The following is a 19,846-nucleotide window of genomic DNA, read 5'->3' on the forward strand; positions in this document are numbered from 1 at the left end:
TTTGTAGCATTTATGGACAGGATATCAAGGCGTAGTCGGGGTGGGGAGCGGTTGCGGTTCGGTGGGCTGGGGATCTCATCGCTGCTCTTTGCAGATGATGTGGTCCTGATGGCATCATTGGCCTGTGACCTTCAGCACTCACTGGATCGGTTCGCAGCTGAGTGTGAAGCGGTTGGGATGAGGATCAGCACCTCTAAATCTGAGGCCATGGTTCTCAGCAGGAAACTGATGGAGTGCCTACTCCAGGTAAGGAATGAGTCCTTACCCCAAGTGAAAGAGTTCAAGTACCTTGGGGTTTTGTTCGCGAGTGAGGGGACAATGGAGCGGGAGATTGGTCGGAGAATCGGCGCAGCGGGTGCGGTATTACATTCAATCTATCGCACCGCCAGACGAAAAAGAGAGCTGAGCCAGAAGGCAAAGCTATCGATCTACCGGTCAGTTTTCGTTCCTACCCTCACCTATGCTCATGAAGGCTGGGTCATGACCGAAAGAACGAGATCCAGGGTACAAGCGGCCGAAATAGGTTTCCTCAGGAGGGTGGCTGGCGTCTCCCTTAGAGATAGGGTGAGAAGCTCAGTCATCCGTGAGGAGCTCGGAGTAGAGCCGCTGGTCCTTTGCGTCGAAAGGGGCCAGTTGAGATGGTTCGGGCATCTGGTAAGGATGCCCCCTGGGTGCCTCCCTAGGGAGGTGTTCCAGGCATGTCCAGCTGGGAGGAGGCCTCAGGGAAGACCCAGGACTAGGTGGAGGGATTATATCTCCAACCTGGCCTGGGAACGCCTCGGGATCCCCCAGTCGGAGCTGGTTAATGTTGCTCGGGAAAGGGAAGTTTGGGGTCCCCTGCTGGAGATGCTACCCTCGCGACCCGACACCAGATAAGCGGATGAAGATAGATAGATAGATGGATGGATGGATGGATGGATGGATGGATGGATGCAAACTTCCCTGTATCACTGCACTCATCCTCTTCTTAGACTCTCCCCATTACCTCATTCGGCATCAGCCTTAAATAACAATGTTGATACCAACACCTCTCATAAACCTGTCAGAGCATATAGCACCGAAATGAGTAGATAAGGAGAGGAAATTTATGGTGGCAGTTTAATTGTTATTGGTGCCAGACTTTATGGGCAGCAGGACAAGAGTCCCTTAGAGAGAATTGAAAAATGTCTGTTACACACAAGAACTAAATGTGAAAGTAAGCACATCAACCCATCAACTTCAATAAGAAGAGGAATCCAGTGACTTTAGCGATGTTCATTTGAGAAACCTTGATTTAGTGTTTGTATTGAACATTTATTCTTTCATGACAAAAAAATAAATGTTACAATGATTTCTGCCTTGAGCCCAATACAATGTAGGTAAATGAAATTTTATTTGTGGTGCTAAAAGAATTGAGAACTCAATTTCAACAGCAACTTCTCCCTTCAGAAACAGTATCCTCATTACTGTGGACAATCCACAGACCTCACTGTGAATAGTTTATTTTCAGTTGACAAACTGAGGTCTGCAGATTGTCCAGCGTAACAAGGACATTGTTTTCTGAAAGATGTGTTGCTGCAGTTTTTCACTGCTGTGAGCATCTCAAATTAAATTCCCTTGACATCTGTTATAATGGGGTATAGGCATAAATCTCCTAAATTGATATCTCAAAACCTGGACAAATAAAACCAAAACAACTTGACCTTTCGACATAGAGTGTGCTTTTCGAAGTCAGTTCCACAGACTTGATACCCGTCGACCAATGCAATACTTCAGTCATTGGTAAATTGTGCAGTTAAGTGAGTTGTGCAATAAATCACAGGATACCGCAATATGTTCAAAATCGCAATAATATCGTATTGTGATATATATTAATATCGTGAAAATATTGTATCGTGGGGCTTCTAGTGATTCCCACCGTTAGTAAATAACAGGAAAAAGCCTGACAGTTGTACTGGGTTTACAAGACTGTTTCTGTTGATGCAGCAGTTTAGATCATAACCATAAAAACCAACCAGGAGAGGATTTCCTTCTTGTTTCTGTCATTGTTGAAGTGAGTGCACAGTACTTCCATGTACTGTATAATCAATTATAAGGGGAAACTATTGCTGTCGATCAATACACACATTTCCACAAGCTAATCCAATAAGAAAGCCATTGAGCCTTTGAAGCATTTAACCAAGTAGTTCCATTCAGGGCCGTTACCTGGTCTTTAGCTGCCTCGTGAGAAACAGGAATCTATAATGGGAGCTTGGTTAATGATGACAATATTTTATCTCATTGGCAACTCATAATAAAACGGTATAAGGACACAGGCTATAATATAATAGGATATTGATAGGTTTGAATGTGAATTTGGTGAATCAATTTCACAATGAAATTAAGACTGTATAAAGCCAAAGGGCTGCTGTCCTCAGCAAAACTGTCAAATTTGATGTGCTTAGAGGACCCATCTCATAACCATTTTTTTTTTCAGAAAATAAATGGTTATAAAAAATATCCATACTTAACATAACTCTCACTGTGTGTTTTACAACATTATCTTGTACAGAGTGGATTCATCAATGGTAGGATTTCTCCAGTATGAGTAAATAGGCTTGATATTAAGAAAAGGTAGAGGAAGTATGTCATATTGGGCTCTGGGAAATTGTGTCTCATTTTATATAAAAAAAAACAACTATCAAGTGAATAATAAATAATGAAAAGCATTAGTTGCAGCCCAGCCTATTGTATTATAATTTAATCTTGTATTATTTAATGAGCATGTGTAATGTAATTGTAAAGTAATGTAACAATTCTGACACAAGTCCTTGTTTAAAAACTGCAGCTCACAAACTCATCCTGTGTCCCACTTTGCCTTATCTGACCTCAAATCAGTCAACCACAGCTAATGGCCGACACTTTGCTCCTATTGCCCTGGCTGCCGGACACAGGCCACTCAGGAGGGCAGCGTGACTCCTCGTCACCCTCATTTACTTGGGTCCTGCTAACGAGGGATGACAAACAAGATGAGAAAGGAAGGTGTTGGGGAGCAGCTTAACAAGTCCTGTAATTACTCATTCACGACTCTTATCTTCCCCGCAGACTCTCCTATCGAACCGGACAGGACACGGCCAACTGCGACACATGCCGGAACAGTGCATGCATTATTTACAGGTTAGTGGCCATTCCTCTTCAAAGACACAATGATCCAAATGTGCCCTGTGCTTTCTCCTTGAGGGAAAGTGTGCCCTGTCGTTTCTCCTTGAGGGAAAGTGAACAGGTGGCAAAGGGATGGTGGAGACTAGGAGGGGAAGAGGAAAGATGAATGTGGATGCTGTTAGTGAGCACATGAGGAGATGTATGGCATTTACACACAGTCTCTCTCTCTCTCAATCTATACATTATACTTTGTCTGATTCTCCCATTGTCCGTTCACACCCCTTCATTCACTGAATTGTTGAGTTGGCAAGATTTAGAGAAAAAAGGTACAAGGTTGAAAAGCAGAGAGGACACATAGTAAAGAATGAGTGAGTACAGGACCACAAAAGGTGAAATGAATTACCATCCAAGCATCATGAAATATCATCACTGTGTGCTGTTGCCAACTGAGCCTCTGCGTACTTTCAAATTCAGTTAAATTGATTTGACAACCAGTACAGACGTGAGTCCAAAGTCATTAGTCTACCAAAGTACACAGCTCTCTCTCTATGAATGTACAGTACGTGTGTGTAACTATGTGTAAATACTTTGCTGCCTAGGTTTTGTTGCCCATGTGTAGCCTATGTCTTTATATGTGTGAAATGATTCAGAGATAAGAAGTTGATTTAGCGATTAGTCGGTTGGCAGAAAATTGATTGGCATCACTTTTGATAAGTAATTGTTTCATTAGCCTATTAAAAAAAAAAGTGACAAACATGTCTTGTTCCAGCTTCTCGGATTTGCTGTTAAATAAATCTCTTTTAGTTGTGGACAGGTGGTCCTTTTGGGCTCTCAGAACTTGTGCTAAGTATTCATCAATACTTTTTTGACATTTTAAAGATTACTGTAAACGCATCACAGATTAATCAAAAACAGCTAAACGCTGATGTCAGCATGCTAACATGCTCACAGGGACAATGCTAACATGCTGATGTTAAGCAGGTATAATCCTTACCCTGGTCACCATCTTATAGTTTAGCAAGAATAGTTTGACAAGAATCAAATCAAAAGTCATTAGTTTTGCAGGTATTTGGGTCATAAACCAAAGTATTGTATTTGACGTGACCTGATCATAGTTTATAGATGAAATTCCATACAGTAGATTAATCATGTAACAAAAAATAAACACATAAAGCCCTAATGTCAAACTGTGTGGGATCAGCCCAAAGTTCAGACCGAGCCTGGCAGGTCCTAATACCTCCGTGTGGCTTGAGCCTTCCTCTTTAATACACAGTGAGACTGACAGTCTGCAGGCTCCATTAGGGCCCTTTGCTACCAGTTAGAATTACATGATACAACTTGTATGTGCATATGTGTATGTGTCTGGCTGTTTTTCCGTTTGGTGCTTAGAAAAGGTATGATTTTAACTGTCAAAAAGAAAAGGAACGGTAAAAAAGATGAGAAGGAGTAGGAGGGTGAGAAATGATCGATAAAACAGTTTTTAGTAGACATTGCAGTTCCACTCAGTCTGCATTTCACCTCTGAAGAGCCATTTAAATACTTTTCTATCTACTGCTCTCAATAACTGATAAGCCTTTGGCCAAACCTCAATTGGTTCCTAAAAATGAATGAGCAAGGCACAGCTCTGTTCCCTCTGATGTTTGAGCATCATGTCGCAAAGCAGTGTATTTAAATTGCGGCAGGACCCCTGCATGGCTGCAGGGTGGACAACAAGAACGGTCGCTTTTACAACAATTCAATGACTGCAAGATGAAGTGAGGTGAGATTTATGATTTATGGCACATGATGTGAAGGGCAGTGGAAGAGCACAACATGGCATGGGGGAATTAAGAGACAATCGGTTGAGTACCGGGTTAAAGGATGGATGACATAGGCCAGACTGCTGAGATGGGAGCTCGCCTGGTATTGTAAATTAGTCAGCAACATGGTTAATGGAAACTCTGTGTGATTTGGCCCTGGGGAAGAGAAGGCCCCGCTCCCTCTGGTCTACCTAGCCTCTATCTTTGCAAGCCTGAGTAAAGACCAACTGTGCTTGCCTTGCTGTGCCAGCCTCTGCAGACTCAAAAGCTGTGAGCACAAACTGCATTGTGATAACATGTCTAAATTCACAAAATATGAGCAATTCCATTCTACGGGTTCTTTTTGTCAAGATATTCCTGGCAGCTCAGAGTGTACCTATACTCATCACTGGTGTGTTGGGAAAGGTGTTCCATTTATACATTGCCATGACCTGAATTCCCAATGAGGGTTTAAAATATGCAAAATGCAGGTTGCAATAAAAGCTATGATTAAGTGTGCTCATTTGAATATGAGCCAATTATACATACTGTACATGTCAGTGAGTTGTCCAACATATCTGTCTTATCTAGATTTTTTTTGACCTGCGCTTCAAAATCCCCTGGAAGAAACTGATTTATATTTATTTTATTATATTAAAATATAAAAGTGTCACAGGCGAAGTCAGGTCAGAGTTGTCCCTAGACATGGTTGGTGCTAAACATGCACACAAAATGACAACTGTCTTCAAACAGGCCCTATAATAACATCAAAACTCCACATTTGGCTTCCTAGATGGGCCACAATCAATTGAAATGCTTAATCTATGGAGGAAGTGCAGAAAACTGAAACTCAATACAACATAGAAGGCACGTTTTTGATAAACTGTGCCGGTGCAACTTGATAAAAGGGCAGAAATATCTAAGTGAGATGTCTGAAATCTGTTAAATCGACCCGAGTTCTCCTTTAAGAGACTCGCTTGGCATGGTAAATTGTGTTGATTGGACACAGAATCAAATATAGCAGTTGTATTCACACAGGCAGGAGGATTAAATGGCAATCTAATTACTTAGATCTCCATGAAAACAACCTCTCTGGAGGTGGAGGAACACAGGATAGGAGGATAGGAAGCAGAGCTATGAAGGAACACACATTGTACATGGGAAGGATAGCGGTCTATAATCTATTAGAATTTTTTGTGAGTATGTTCGTGTCTTTGTGCCATGGCCAAACCCTTAACTCTTGTGTTTATGATGTAGCTGGTCTCATGACCAGAATGGACATATGGGTCCATAAATCATTTTAACGCAGCCCAATAAGGAGCCAGCCATGCACTCTTCAGCATGATCAATTTGTCCAAGGGTATATAGCATCATCTCAAGGCCCATCTTAAACTCACTCAGTCTTTATTTTATCCTCCCTCAATAACTTTCCCTCGGCTTCTCCAGAATACGTTGTGTGCTCCTAACAGCTAAAAGTGCGTGTTCAAATGAACCCAGGGTTTCAATGCTTAATACAACGTGCATGACATTGAAACAGAACAGGTGAGAAAGGGATGAAGAGATAATTGCAAACCATTCCTTCTTGCCAGGTGATGTAATATCTGTTACTGAGAAAGGTGGGGAACAATGGGGAAAAAAGTCAGAGAGACAAACACAGAGAGAGGCTGGGTGGAAAGACGATGAGACGGACAGGATGGTGCCAAAAAGCTGGGGATTTGAAATGCATTCCACGTATTTCAAAACCACAGGCATTAAGTCGTGATGTGTCTCGACGCAAAAACCCTGTAATCTAATTTTCCTCACATTGCATTTATATGGGCTAATGTGCTGATTACATAGGGAGATACATTTAAGTAGTTGTGTGATTAAGGAAGGCGATTGGGGAGGTCCCTACTACTGGGTATGAGGGTTCACAATGGACTATAGTTATTTCGCATCAGTCCAATTTTGTCATTAGCTTGCAAGTCTTGCAATTAATTCAGCAACAGCTGATCATTAAACTCACTATCTGATTGTAAAACATTCTTTGAATAAAACTGTGCAGTGCAAATAATACAATATAAAAAAAAAAAAAAAAAATGGGTATTTAAAACGAAGAAAAACAAATCTAATCTATTATGCAAAGCTATGAAAATCAATTTAGCACTGCTAAAGGATGAAAAAATGATTACATTATAACATAAACTGAGCAGCAAGGCTGTCCTGCCGCACGACTCTGCTCGGGGAAGATATCTCTTTTTGTGCAAGCATAATGATGTTTTCCAACATGGTGGCAGGATGGTTACCATAGCTACAAAAGTGATCCTCGGTAGGAAAGACAGTGTGAAGGGACAGTGAGGACAGTCAGGAAGAGCACATTCACATTCGGGGAAGATAAGGCACCAAAAAGGAAAGCAGGGAGAGAATGTGAAACAGGGAGGCCGAGAGAGGACAAAGGTGAGGGCGAGAGATAAAGACTCACAGACGTTTAAAGTGGGGTAAAGGTGAGAGGTGTATGTCGATGAATGAGTTGAGTTTCTTTTCCCCCCCTGTATGTAGTATACACTTTTTAGAGAGCAGGAACATGACAGCAAAAGAGTGGGAGTGAGGGAGAGAGAGAGACAATACAAGAGTCAGAACAAGTGGGAGGAGAGGTTAAAGACTGACAAGGTCCAAAGTGCCTTCTTCAATTTGTTCTGATCCAACAACTCACCCATGGGAGCTGCAGCTAGGGGACAGGAAAATGCCAACAAAATTCACTTTCAGCTAAAAATCTAAATGTGGAGCGACGTAGCAGGGCCAGTGGCAGTTTCATAAGGAGATACTGATAACTGGGACGGGTAGAAACTAATAAATGTTTTATTAAAAGGACTTTGGAGTATGTTTCAAAGATGAGAAGATTATCTTTTAATTTTTTTCCCCCCTTTCTTTTCAGTGACATTTACATTTTCTTGCTATGCTGTTCCTAATCCACTAAGGCCACTTTACCTCTTGATTGTTTGATTCTCCTGGCAGATTGAAAGCTGTGTTTTTGATAGGAGTAGCAAATTAAATTAAAGAATAGATTTAGCTTAAAGAAAATTGCTCCAGCCAAGATAAAATAAACAATAACCAGGACCACTGTTCATAGCATCATGAATCTACAGTTTGTGAGGATCTTTGCGAGAGTGTGTTTAAGGATTTAGTCTGAATACAGTACAGCTATGGAGACTTATTAGTCTCAACAATACAGATAACATGTGAACTTGAAAGGGCACTCAAATGATTGCAGCTGAATAATGATTTATAATCTGACATCACATGCATGGTAGCAAGCGGAATTAGTGGTGTTAACAATGCGTAAACATATCAGATGAGGCAAGTAAACATGTTTAATAAAGGCTGGAAATTGCGTATGAGCTTAGATGGAAGTGTAAACTTTTATCTTTTGAAAATCATGTCATGACACTTGTGTTTGACTGTATAGTGTAGCATGGGATCTGACAAGAAATGTGGCAGAGAGGGAGGGATTGACACACAAAAGTAGACAAAAAGCACAAACCGGTGTTCAACCTTGCGATGTTCACAATGTTGTTTGAACCCTGGTCATTTTACTCAAGATCTGGCTCTACAGCTGAGGTTTAAACATATCACTGCTACATCACTGTACCAGCCGTGTTTGTTTTTCTTAACCGTGATGGTGATATTTCTTAATCTTAAACAAGTACTACTTCATATGTGAAAAAAAGTTGTTTAAAGCCTCTTTCTTTATTTAACAGACCACCTTGATATAATACTTGATGTAATACATTTAAGCATCTCTGAGATTAAAAAATGGTTACATTTAACGTTAGAAAGGGATGCAGGTGAACACCAATATCTACTCCAAGGTTAATAAGTACGTTCCACTTCGGGGATTGTGCCTTGAAAAGTAGGAGGCAAAATGAAATACTGTGCACACTTTTTTTTTTTTTTTACCTAAAGTGTGACACCACCACTCATTAAAACACACATTGATCTCTCAATGATCACAGAATCCTTTGATGCTGTGTTACTACAGTTATTTGAGCTGCAAGAGCCTGTTAATTTTGTAGCCCATGAATTAGGTTTAATATGTGATCTAGAGTTTGACTTCAGAAGGCATCATGAACTTATTATACATCATGACGCTGAGGGCTGTGTTCACACATGTAGTTCAGTACTCTGACCGCAACAGTTCAATAACCATGAGAGAAGGTGGAGGGTACATTCTGGGGTGTACACAGGGGGGCTAGGAGGGCTCAATTAAATAATGAAACGAGAAAGCTTAAAATCCATTCTAAATTTGATTGGAGGCCAGTGCAGGGTAAAAAAAAAAGGCAGTAATATGGTCTATTTTCCAGGCTCCTGCTAAAAGCCTGGCTGCTGAATTTTCAACCAATTGTATGCTAGCAGGAATTTAAATAGTTTGACTAAAGAGAGCTGCAGTCAAAGAATACATTTCATTTTGTAGATGTTACTGAGCTGACTGAGACAACTCAGGACAAATGTATATGGCTATTGGTCAAAAAGGAATTATCAGCCAATCAATACATAGTCATTACGAGCGCAGGGCTAAACATTTGCTTTAAGGACTGCAAGGTTTCTCCGAACAAACCAAACTGTATTGCAAATAATTCATTGTTGCCTTCTAGTTGTAGTCTATTTCTGGTTTGAGTGCATTTACAAATATTGGTTCACAAATTAAACAAGATGTGGAAATATGCGGTCATTGGTCAGTTTCAGTGACCTATGGTGCATGATCAGCACTACATGAACTCTTCTTGTCATTAATTATAGTTTGTTACGCTGCACAAAACAGGCTGGAAGTGAACAAAGCCTAATTTACTGATACACAAATGCAACCGTTTCCGCATGTAGTCAAACTTGCATGCAAACACACAAACTCCAACAGACTTCACACAAAGTGAAGAGGACTTATAACAATTTAATTAACAGCCTGTGATTTATTGCTAATGCTGCAGTGTTCTTGGCCCTGTGCAAAGGCCTGAGTCAAACAAATGCAAAGTGCTGAGTGTCTCTGGTTCAGCACCCAACATTCACTTGAGTCACTGTCAGACAACCTTCTTACATCAAGCATCAATGTACATAGTTAAGACGGAGGTATTTTAATGTGACACCATATTTGAAATTGTCCCACCTTCAAATCCTCCTGTGTATGGTCTGGAAATTATTATTTGGCTGGGCTTTGAGATGGAGCCAGAATAATCTGCACCTACAGCTCACCTCTAGTGTAATACTAATCATAACCAACATCCAATACTTTGTGATGAAATTCTATTCAATGAAGATATTATGCAGTCGTTCTTTAAAAATCTCTTAAAAAAGCAGCAACAGACAATCATTACAGATGCCTTGTATTTCAATCAGATCCCAGCTCGCCTTACCACTGCATAATCTCTCACAATGGTAAACGGTAAAGCACCAAGCCAAGCAAACTGCAGTATTCATGAAGTGGATCCTGCTGCCATTATGCAAGTCTCTCGCTCAGAGTCCCCACTAGCCAGACTTAGGCTAGTGGCTAGAGGAAGGTTTAGCAGATTAAAGTCCCTCTACACTTACCACAGCTAAGGCTGTAATCAGAGTTTCACTTAGCAGAACCTAGTAGTCAGATGTGCGCGGGCGTGGGATTACAATGATGGCTGGTCCGGATAAATCCCCTAGCACCCTGAGGAAACTTGGAGTACAACTAAAAGGAAAAGACTGTTTGTGTACAAAATCCCACATATTAATTCATTCTGCATCCCCATTACCTTTAGCTGACGTTGTAATATTGTGCAGGGATCAAAGCAACACGATATAAACTAAAATCCTAAAAGGCTTACATCAATACCCAGACTCTGATCTCAGTTTAGAAAAGCAAATGATCTTTGGTTCAACACCCTCTCCAGTGACCCAGCACTCTTCACTGGGAAAAATACAAATTGGCTTCCCTCTTGCTTTATGAATCTCTGTGAGAATGCAAATAACAAAAACAATAGACGAGATTTTACTGGGAAATAAGAATGGGGTAAGCAAGAAAGGTAGGTTGCTTTAGCAATGCTGTGACAGATGCCTGTGCGGGGGTCAATGACAACAGGCCAAAACGTAGATGCTTCATATTATTAGAGACGGATTATGGCTGTCAAAACACGTCAAGATTAAAAGAAGCGTGAAGAGAAACCAGAGTGGTTTTTAGTGTCGATGAGGGAAGAATATACATGGTAAATTCAAATTAAAGCCAGTATTCAAATAATGGCTAGGTTTGCAGCCTGTTCAAAGAAGTAAAGGCAGGTTCAAAATAAGGAGTATGGTCTAGCTAAACCACCTATCTATTCTTGGATAGGGGAAAAAGACGCACTGGCTTGTTTGCATTTCTTTAACCCAATCACAACCCTCCTAGGCGGCATTAACCCCCAATAACGGCGAGAGGTGAAGAACATCCAATGTCAGGCTTTCTCCCAGCAATGTACATCTGTTGAGCCCGACTACATGGAAATGACAGGGATTATTGTAACATCGTAGGCTTTAATGGGACTCATAAGAAGACAGTGTTTCGGTTGCATTGACTGCAACAAGCAGCAACAGTAAATGAATACAAGCAGTAATATAAATGAGAAAACAGAGAGGCTTTCCACTAAAGTACAATACAAATATATAATAGCTTATATATAGAATGTATTGTAATAGCATGTGGATGAGGTGGTGTTAATAAAGCAGTTAGCTAGTGTTTGAGCTGATCGTGCGTCTCTGTTTTTTGCTGCAGTGTGGAGCTTGACTTCAAGCAGCAGGAGGACAAGCTGCAGCCGCTGATGATGAGGCTTTGCCCTACGGAGGACGGCCACTTTGCCTCCCTGCCTTACCCCCAGGAGGCCTTCACATCCACCCCAAAACGCAAGTCCAAAGCGGACTCCAAGAAGCATGCTCGCTGGAAACTTTGGTTCCTGTGAAAACACAGAGGACCGCCTCCCCACTACTGATGCACAGGATTTATGTTTCCGGATGGTCGTCCATTTTCGTTCGGTTTATCCATCATCTTCTGTTTTATCACATCTCCTTGGCTTTTTGCAGACCTGGTAACCAGTATTAATGGAGAGCTCCACCACTGGATACTGAGCCCCTTCTCAGAGATGACAGGATGTGTAATGGGACACAAGTGTGGATTCCATGGAAAATTCAAAATGTCATGCTTACCAAAAATGGATTCTGAGTTATTTTAAACTAATTTCTTCAAACAGGGTGTGAAATTACACCAGGGCAACATATTTGGAGATCAGCAAGGTGAGAAGATGAATTTGATATCCCTCTGTCTATTTGCATATATTTTTCTAGCTGACGTCTACGTGGGCCTATTCGATGATAATGGTTCAGTGATCGTCACATTTCTATTCACCAGTTGGGACTTTGTCTTTCTTCCCAGCCTCCAGGAGAGGTTGGCAATTCACCCACGATGCTCTGAGGTCTACTACATCGACAGCATATCATCGTACTGCAAAGCACAATTAACACTGTTCAGGATACATTTTCTCCAGAGGAATTAAAAAGAACTATTTTGAGTAATAACTCACACATGTAGATCACCTACTGACCATGACTGATTGAAGACGTTCATAACATCTAAAGAAGAGACTTAAAGGACAAAGAAGTCAGAGATATTTATTGGAGTTCTATGATCAACTTTCTATCCATCTCTAAAATGTCTCCTTGAATCAACTGACTTTGAAGTAAAGAATGAATAAATAACACTTATTTTCTTAATAACATTTGCAAAGTTAGATGTCAATGTAATTTTTTCTATCTAAATATATATCTATATACATTCACTTTAAGGTTTAGTGGGATATATTCCTTTGAGCTGCAGTGACGGGGGCTGTGCATTTAAAAAAAAAACGACAGTGCATAGGAGGAACATTTCTGATTCTTAATTCCTCTTTATACATTAAACTTAGTTCTTACTAACCTCACAGTGCACATGCTCATTGAAACCCAATACTCTAAAGTAAGTCTAGGCAATCAAACTTCATCAGTATAAAACTATAGAGTGTTCTGGCTCAACACACAGAAAACTACATTTAAAGATACTTTATTGTTTCAGTCACAAAACCAAGTATAATAAATAATTGTTGGTTCTTAGCACATGTGAGCGGTAACAGAAGATAGCTCTGATTGTATTGCTGCAGTATCCTGCATCAGCTACTTCATTAGCTACTGAAACCAAGCCAGAAAGACTGAATGTGCCACTTCTGATCACAACCAGGGCTTCTACAGTGCAGGGTGACAGGCGTGTAGCCTTGCATGCTTTTTACAACAATCGGATTTTGCAGGATATTTTCTAGCTTTTAAAGAAACATTTTTAAAGAGAATGACAAAGAAGTTTGGTTTGGTTTTCCCCCTCACCCTTTGTTTTATTACTAGCTCCTGCTCATCGCTTCCCATCTATTCAACTGTAAAGTAAAAACTCATGTAGTAGCTCTATTCAGGGTTCAGAGACTATGTACAGCCAAAATAATATTTGCATTTACTATATATAAATATATATTGTATAGCATCAAATAGGGCTGATACCATTTTAATGAGTGGGAAAGCAGCCAGAATCTAAAAGAAAACATTACGTTAACAGCGCCTGCAGAGGCATGAAACCGAAGTCACTCTGAAACCCCAAAACACTGCCGCAAAAGATAGGAAATGCGCCAAAGTGGTTTCAAGGGCATAAAAGAAGCATCTTTATTTACTGTCACAACAATAACTTGCAAACTACAAGAAATCACTGGTTTGACTTTCACAAGCTCTAACATGCTGCTTCCTGTTGGCTATGTGTGACTCACACCTCCACTCTTGTACATGCAGAGTAGGTTTCTTTCCGTAGTTGCTGTAGCATCAAGAGAGAAACAGTTGTTTATCTGTACCTTAATGAAGTGCAATTGATTTAATATGTGCAATACTGTGTATTTTATACTGTTATTTTTTTTTTAAAAGAAGAAAATATGAAAAATAAAAACAGACATCTACGGAGCTCTCAAAGTCTAGAGAAGACTGATTATCATTTGCGTACCAAAGTGAGTTGCATAGGTTGTTACTTTCATCAAGGCAAATACCAGTTCAAGGGTCGGCTCACCCAAAGTACAAAAAAATATATTTTCTCAGGTATCTCTGATGGTATCAAGCAGTTAATATTACATTTGTTAAGGATTGTGAGGTCTAAATTATCAAGTTTCTGTTAAGATATGCTTGCTTTTGAAATTTATAAATGTAATTATTTTCAATGCTGTGAGCACCATGAGTGAAATGTCATTCACCTCAAATTGCAATGATGTGTCAGCAGAAATCTCAAGAGACAAATATCTCAACATTTGGGCAAACAAAACTAAAACTATATGCTGTGATAAACACTACTATGTGAGGAAATATGTTATTTTGTGAACCAGCCCTGTAATTAAGGATTTCACTTAGGCTTAGTTTGTATGCAAAACAATCAACTCTACAATCTTGCACCTAAAATCAGGCTTGCAGTTCTTTGAAGTAGTGGGGCGGCACAACACGAGAGCAGAATAAAACAGAGGGATAAGCAGCAAAGGGCTTCTGGTGCACACAGTCAACCTGCCTTAAAACCCTATGTGTGCGTGCATGCAACTGCCTGATGTTGCCGCAGACCAGCAATGAGGTGAAACCATGAGGTAAACTGGGGACAAAGCTCTGAGTAAATGCCCCAGAGATCGGAGTCACCCTCACAAGGATGCATAAAGCTGCAAGAACCAATGTTGCTCAATGGCAACACTGCCTGCCTGCCTGCCCACCCCCCCCCCCCATCCGTAGCAGGGCCATCTCCACAGGACTTCCCCCGGGTGGATGTTTACAGCAGAGTGCTAAGGGTACAAACAAGACAACCAGTGCAGGTTCACGTCTGACATTCTTACACCTCTTAACCGCAGTCCTCTGTGGTTTGACAGTGGTGAGCATCCCCACGTGAGTCTAGTGGTTTCCACACAGCGTTGATAGAGAGCACACGTATGACATGAGTTGTCGCAGGGTCAATAAACCCAGGAGTACGCTCAGTCAAAGTTTCAGCACAGGAGAGGAGAGGTGCAGCGAGTGAGTGATAAGTGCACATTTAAGGCATTATGATGCAGTGCCATATCTCACTATGCTTCTTTTCTGTAAGAGCTCTGCAGCAGTCTGGCCAGCAGGAGAGAGAAGGATACGGAGAGAAGACAGAGAGAGAGAAGCAAGGAGATACTCAGAGAAATATTTGGACAGAAAACAATATAAAGACAGAGATAAAGAGAGTGAGTGATACAGAGAGCCATAGATACAGGGAGGATTCAGATCTGAATAGACGTCATTGAGAAGGCTTTGTTGCAATATATTCGGTCAGTGAGTACATTCGGCAAAGAACGAGCTTCAGTCCCTATTAGCCGGTCAGCTCCATACTGTCAATCAATAGCACAAGTCCTTCCCCTGCAGCTTTCCACTCCATTTCCTCTGCACACTGCAGGAAAATCGGCAGGATGACGACGAAGCACTGCAGCCAACTATCACCACAACCTGTTGTGAGTTAGTCCTCAAACCTACAACTATGAAAAGTTGAATAGGTCATTTAGACAACATTAACGTTAAGCTTACAATGTTTCCAATATATCCTCAGGTCTGTTAGGTATACCATAGAATTCATTTGAGGTGTTTTCTGACAATGCATAACAAAATATGCAATGGGCAGTATTGCTAGCATGACAGACAAAGAAAAACAAAGGTTTGTTTCATTGATTTGGTTGGAACTTTAAAAGCAGAAAACAAGTGTGTAACACACCGATTTTTCTAGCTGGAGCTTCCTACCCATGTGTGTCTGCAAGGATTAAGCTTAAAACTAGAGGGAAAATGTAATTCAAGGGCATAAAGGTAGAACTGACAGCAGGGACAGCCTAAATGTTTCTGCTACCATTCGAATATAAATGTATGTAAGGGCTCATCTCAACCTGTGCGAGTGTGGACATGAATATAAAGATACAGCCCGCTGGGATTTCCAATGATGCAAATGTGTGGCGATGCAGTGTAAGTTGCTAACGGGCATAGCACTGCAGTGACAACACACAACAATACTGACGCCCCCAAGCCGTCACTGTGATCATTCTCATGTCCACCACCTCCATGAGAGAGGAAAAAAGAGAAGAGAGAGAGGAGGGAGACAGAGTATAAGATTAATGCATAAATCTAAATGTAAGAGGCTGCCACTCAGAAGAACAATGTCGGCGGTTGGCTGCAGTGTTGTGTGAGCAGCAGTGCACAATCTGCCTGCAGAGCAGGCAGCAATGCCCAGCAGCAGCAACAACAGTCCTCTGATTAGAAAGCTATGACCCTTCCAGCAGCGCTAACTAGGTCTCATAGCTGTTAAGAATTCACACCAACCTTATTGATCATTCAGTAGAGATTTGGTGAGCTGCTTCAAATACAGCTTCTGTCCCCAGGTACTATATAATGTACAGTGTTTGAGTGAAAGAGCCATAGTTCTTTTAAAAAGACAAGGCTTTGATGTGACCTCTAACTCCCGTTGAGTAAAAGGACACTGCACACTGATGCCAACGATTATGCTGGTACTTGTCAAGGCAATCAAGTACAGTGGCTAGTTAGCTCAAGAGGCGGCAGCTGACAAAAGGTAGGCGTCAGTAGGGACAATAAAAGCAAGCTGTATTTAGGGGAGAGAAATAAAATAGAGGGCAGCTGCAGCACATGTATACAAAGTAGATAGTTTCAATAGCCACAGGAGGTCATGGGTAGAGCAGTTTCATTAACCAGAAAGGAGGCTGGTCTGCTTTCGTGCCATTCAGCAGCCACTGCTGGAAGCAGGGAACGCCATTGCACCTACACCACAGGGGGGATGCTCAAATGGATGCACTTAGTGTAATTCAGCAGAGAAGAGGCCTGCGTGTGCTGCCTTCAGGAGCGTTGATAGCCTTTTAGACAAAGTGGTAGGTGTGTTCCATTTCTGAAATACTGTACATGATCAAAATAAACTGCAGTGAAAAATAACAAAGGAAAAATGGCAGGAGCAGAAGGATATCTAGCAGCGTACAACCTCTTTTGCAAATCCGACTTTTCAAAACTCTCTGAGCATGAGCCAGGCAGGACGGTGCAGAGCCTGTATCGCTGGCTTAACAATGGATGGATTGGAGAGCTAGGGAGGGAGAGTTAGTGGGAGTCCTAGACCCCTCCAGACAGCTGGCTGGGAGAGAATGGGCAGCAGGGAGACCTCGGCTCAACTCACAGTTTCAAAAGCTTTACATTATGCAGTGCGAGGCATGCTGGCGATCTGTTACACAACAGAGGGCTCACCATTTGCGCAATTAGCTTGGTGCATTGCTAAAATACCTTTAGACAGAGGGAGAGATGGAACAGAGGAACAGCTAGAGAATCCCTGCTCTAAGAAGAGGGTAAGACAGGACACAGTGGACAAAGGATGAGTGCTGCGGACGTATTATAACATGGTGATAAAACACACGCTCACAACCACACACTGGATGATTAGTGTGTGATAACTCTGGGTACTGTTGGCTTTTTTTCCAATCACTCTCTGCTGGTGTGCCTCAGTGACTGGTAATAAAAGCAGATAAGCTTCCATTTAAACGGGTGATGCCGTTTCCTGCTGCTACCCAGATGGAAGAGGGTGCTGTGCGCATACACACACAATAAATAACCCGAGACAGAAGGAGAAAGGATGCTACACCAACCAGTAACAGTATCAATATAATGAGACAGTATCATACGACTCCCCGTTTTCCTATTCATACTTCAAAGACAGAGAAAATCTTTCTCTCATCACTCTGCTGTATTGAAGTGAGATGTCAAAGTACTTTAAAGTGCCCTCAAATTATCTCCTCCATCATAAAACCTTGCATAAAAACTATATATGTTTATTACCCAAGTCTCACTTTCAAAGTCACATCACAAGCTACATGCAGCTCTAATAGAATGAAAGAATACAAGACGGAGAATACAAAAGTTGACATTCATTGGACTCTGACTTTGAAGGCCACGGAAATAAGGCAGACAGCATATTTATACTATGACTGATAAGTGCATTAATTGCAAACAAGCTCCTGCTGAGAGAATGATTGAGAGAAGGATGCTGAACGGCACTGAAAGGGGTACAGTACAGAGTTTGTGTGATTAGATAACAGCACAGAGTATCAAAAATGGTCTAATAAGCGAGGGATCAGAAAATATTGTGAAACGACACACAGATCGGCACACAAACAACTGGCTGGAGAAAGATATGAGGAGATTAAACCCACTCTTAAGGCCTTTTTATGCTTCTGCGTAGAATCGACAGCGTACCCCTGCAGACCCCTCTGCATCTACGCCGGACCCTACGCTATATCCTGACGTGCACCTCTCGAAAAATGTAACTACACGTCGCAGCGACGCTCAGCCGTGGCTTGGTAGCGTTGGCATTTCCCCTGACTCATTTCCTGGTTCTCCTTCTCCATAAACAACATGAAATCAAGGAGAGGGTTAACTTTTCCTGCTACAGATTTCCCACCGTGGTCAGAAAACACAGGGGAGACACTTTGTTTCTCTCACTATGACTCTACAGTCGCTACTCGCTCCGGAGCTAATCGGCGTCACTTTCTCACTTCTCCCTCGCTCTACACACACCCCACACACACACGCCGGCTCGATGCACACACCAGAGCATAAGTATAAACATCAGGTCACTTACGTAGGCTATGGCGAAAGCTCTGCGTGGAGCCTGCGCACAACCATAAAACGGCCTTTAGATTGAGGTGGTGTGAAAGCATTCTGCCAAGGTAGACTTTACCTTTAATGATAGCTTTAGAAAGGAATTGGAGTTGCTGTAGGCCTGTGGGAGTTATAGTGCGTTCCATTTACCTCGGAACTCGGAAGCTGGAGCTGGGATTGACGTCACACCCGAGTTGAATGCGTTCCATTTACAATTGGATTTTAATTTTTTTAAGATTTACAAGATTTAGTGAGACACAAATAAGACAAAGTGCTTATAACTGTATGTTACTACAGCTTTCACTGCTGTCGATGCATGAGATATGGGTACTCGGAGGTTGTCCGACTTCCGTACTACTAAAGCTGCCTACACATGATGGGCAGCAAAACCGCTTTGCACAGGCCGTTCCATTGCTTTCCTATTGGGAGAGCAGATTTGTCGCTTTGCACTGCGCTCAAAGTTCAAATTATTTCAACTCTGACCTAGTTGCCGCTGACCTGTCGAAAGCGCAACCAATGAGATAACAGCTGTCGTTACCTAGCAATGGGAAATAGCTTCCTTGCCACCTTTGATGACGAATACCTGCGCTGTGCTCTCTGCGCTTTTCTCTGCTTCGTACCTAGCGGTGCGCAGAGAGCAAATCACGGATCATGTGCTCTTAAGGTGGTTGTGGTACAGAGGCCTCTAAATTGGGGTGTGTGTGTCTGTCTGTCTGTCGGTCTGTGATAACAAGAAGAAAAAAACAGAACTAAAGAGAGCTAGTTGTGGGTATACAGCTAACAGTTGTAGAGAATCAGACAAACTTACGATGTGAGGGGAATCGCGGCCCATGGAAATGACCGTCCTGTTAACGGTCCTCAGCAGCTTCTCCATGACGATCTGCACGTGCCACTGGGTGGGACCCTGTGAAGAAATACAGTTATTGCTTACATTTCCCACAACAAGGGGATTCGTCCTTTAATTTCACGAATTACACACAGTAACAGATCACCAAAAATCCGCTTGTTTCTTGGTCCATGGATCAACTTTCCACCAATATTCACTGAAATTTGTTTACATGTTTTCAATAAATTCCTATTAACTAAAACTGCTTCTTTACTGCTTTTGGTGACAATACAAAACCAATTATATGTTGTACTTTATCAATAGATATGACACAATAATAATACTGCTATAATAATATTTAATACCGCTTTCAAAAAACTTAAAACTCTGAAGATACTTTTGTTAAGAGACCTGA

At 41.6% G+C, this 19,846-nt stretch overlaps 1 protein-coding gene across 2 annotated transcripts in view; it reads right to left on the minus strand.

Annotated features, from left to right (window-relative positions):
* Positions 1 to 19,846, minus strand: part of dock1 (dedicator of cytokinesis 1) — a 194,072-nt gene that overhangs the window by 96,462 nt on the left and 77,764 nt on the right. For both annotated transcript variants that reach the window (XM_028567274.1, XM_028567273.1), the window contains exon 27: positions 19,414 to 19,509. In XM_028567274.1, coding sequence (XP_028423075.1) covers positions 19,414 to 19,509 — 96 coding nt within the window. The remainder of the gene's footprint in view (positions 1 to 19,413; positions 19,510 to 19,846) is intronic.

This window comes from Perca flavescens, chromosome 21 (genome assembly GCF_004354835.1).
Source record: "Perca flavescens isolate YP-PL-M2 chromosome 21, PFLA_1.0, whole genome shotgun sequence".
In the NCBI taxonomy this organism is placed as follows: domain Eukaryota; kingdom Metazoa; phylum Chordata; class Actinopteri; order Perciformes; family Percidae; genus Perca; species Perca flavescens.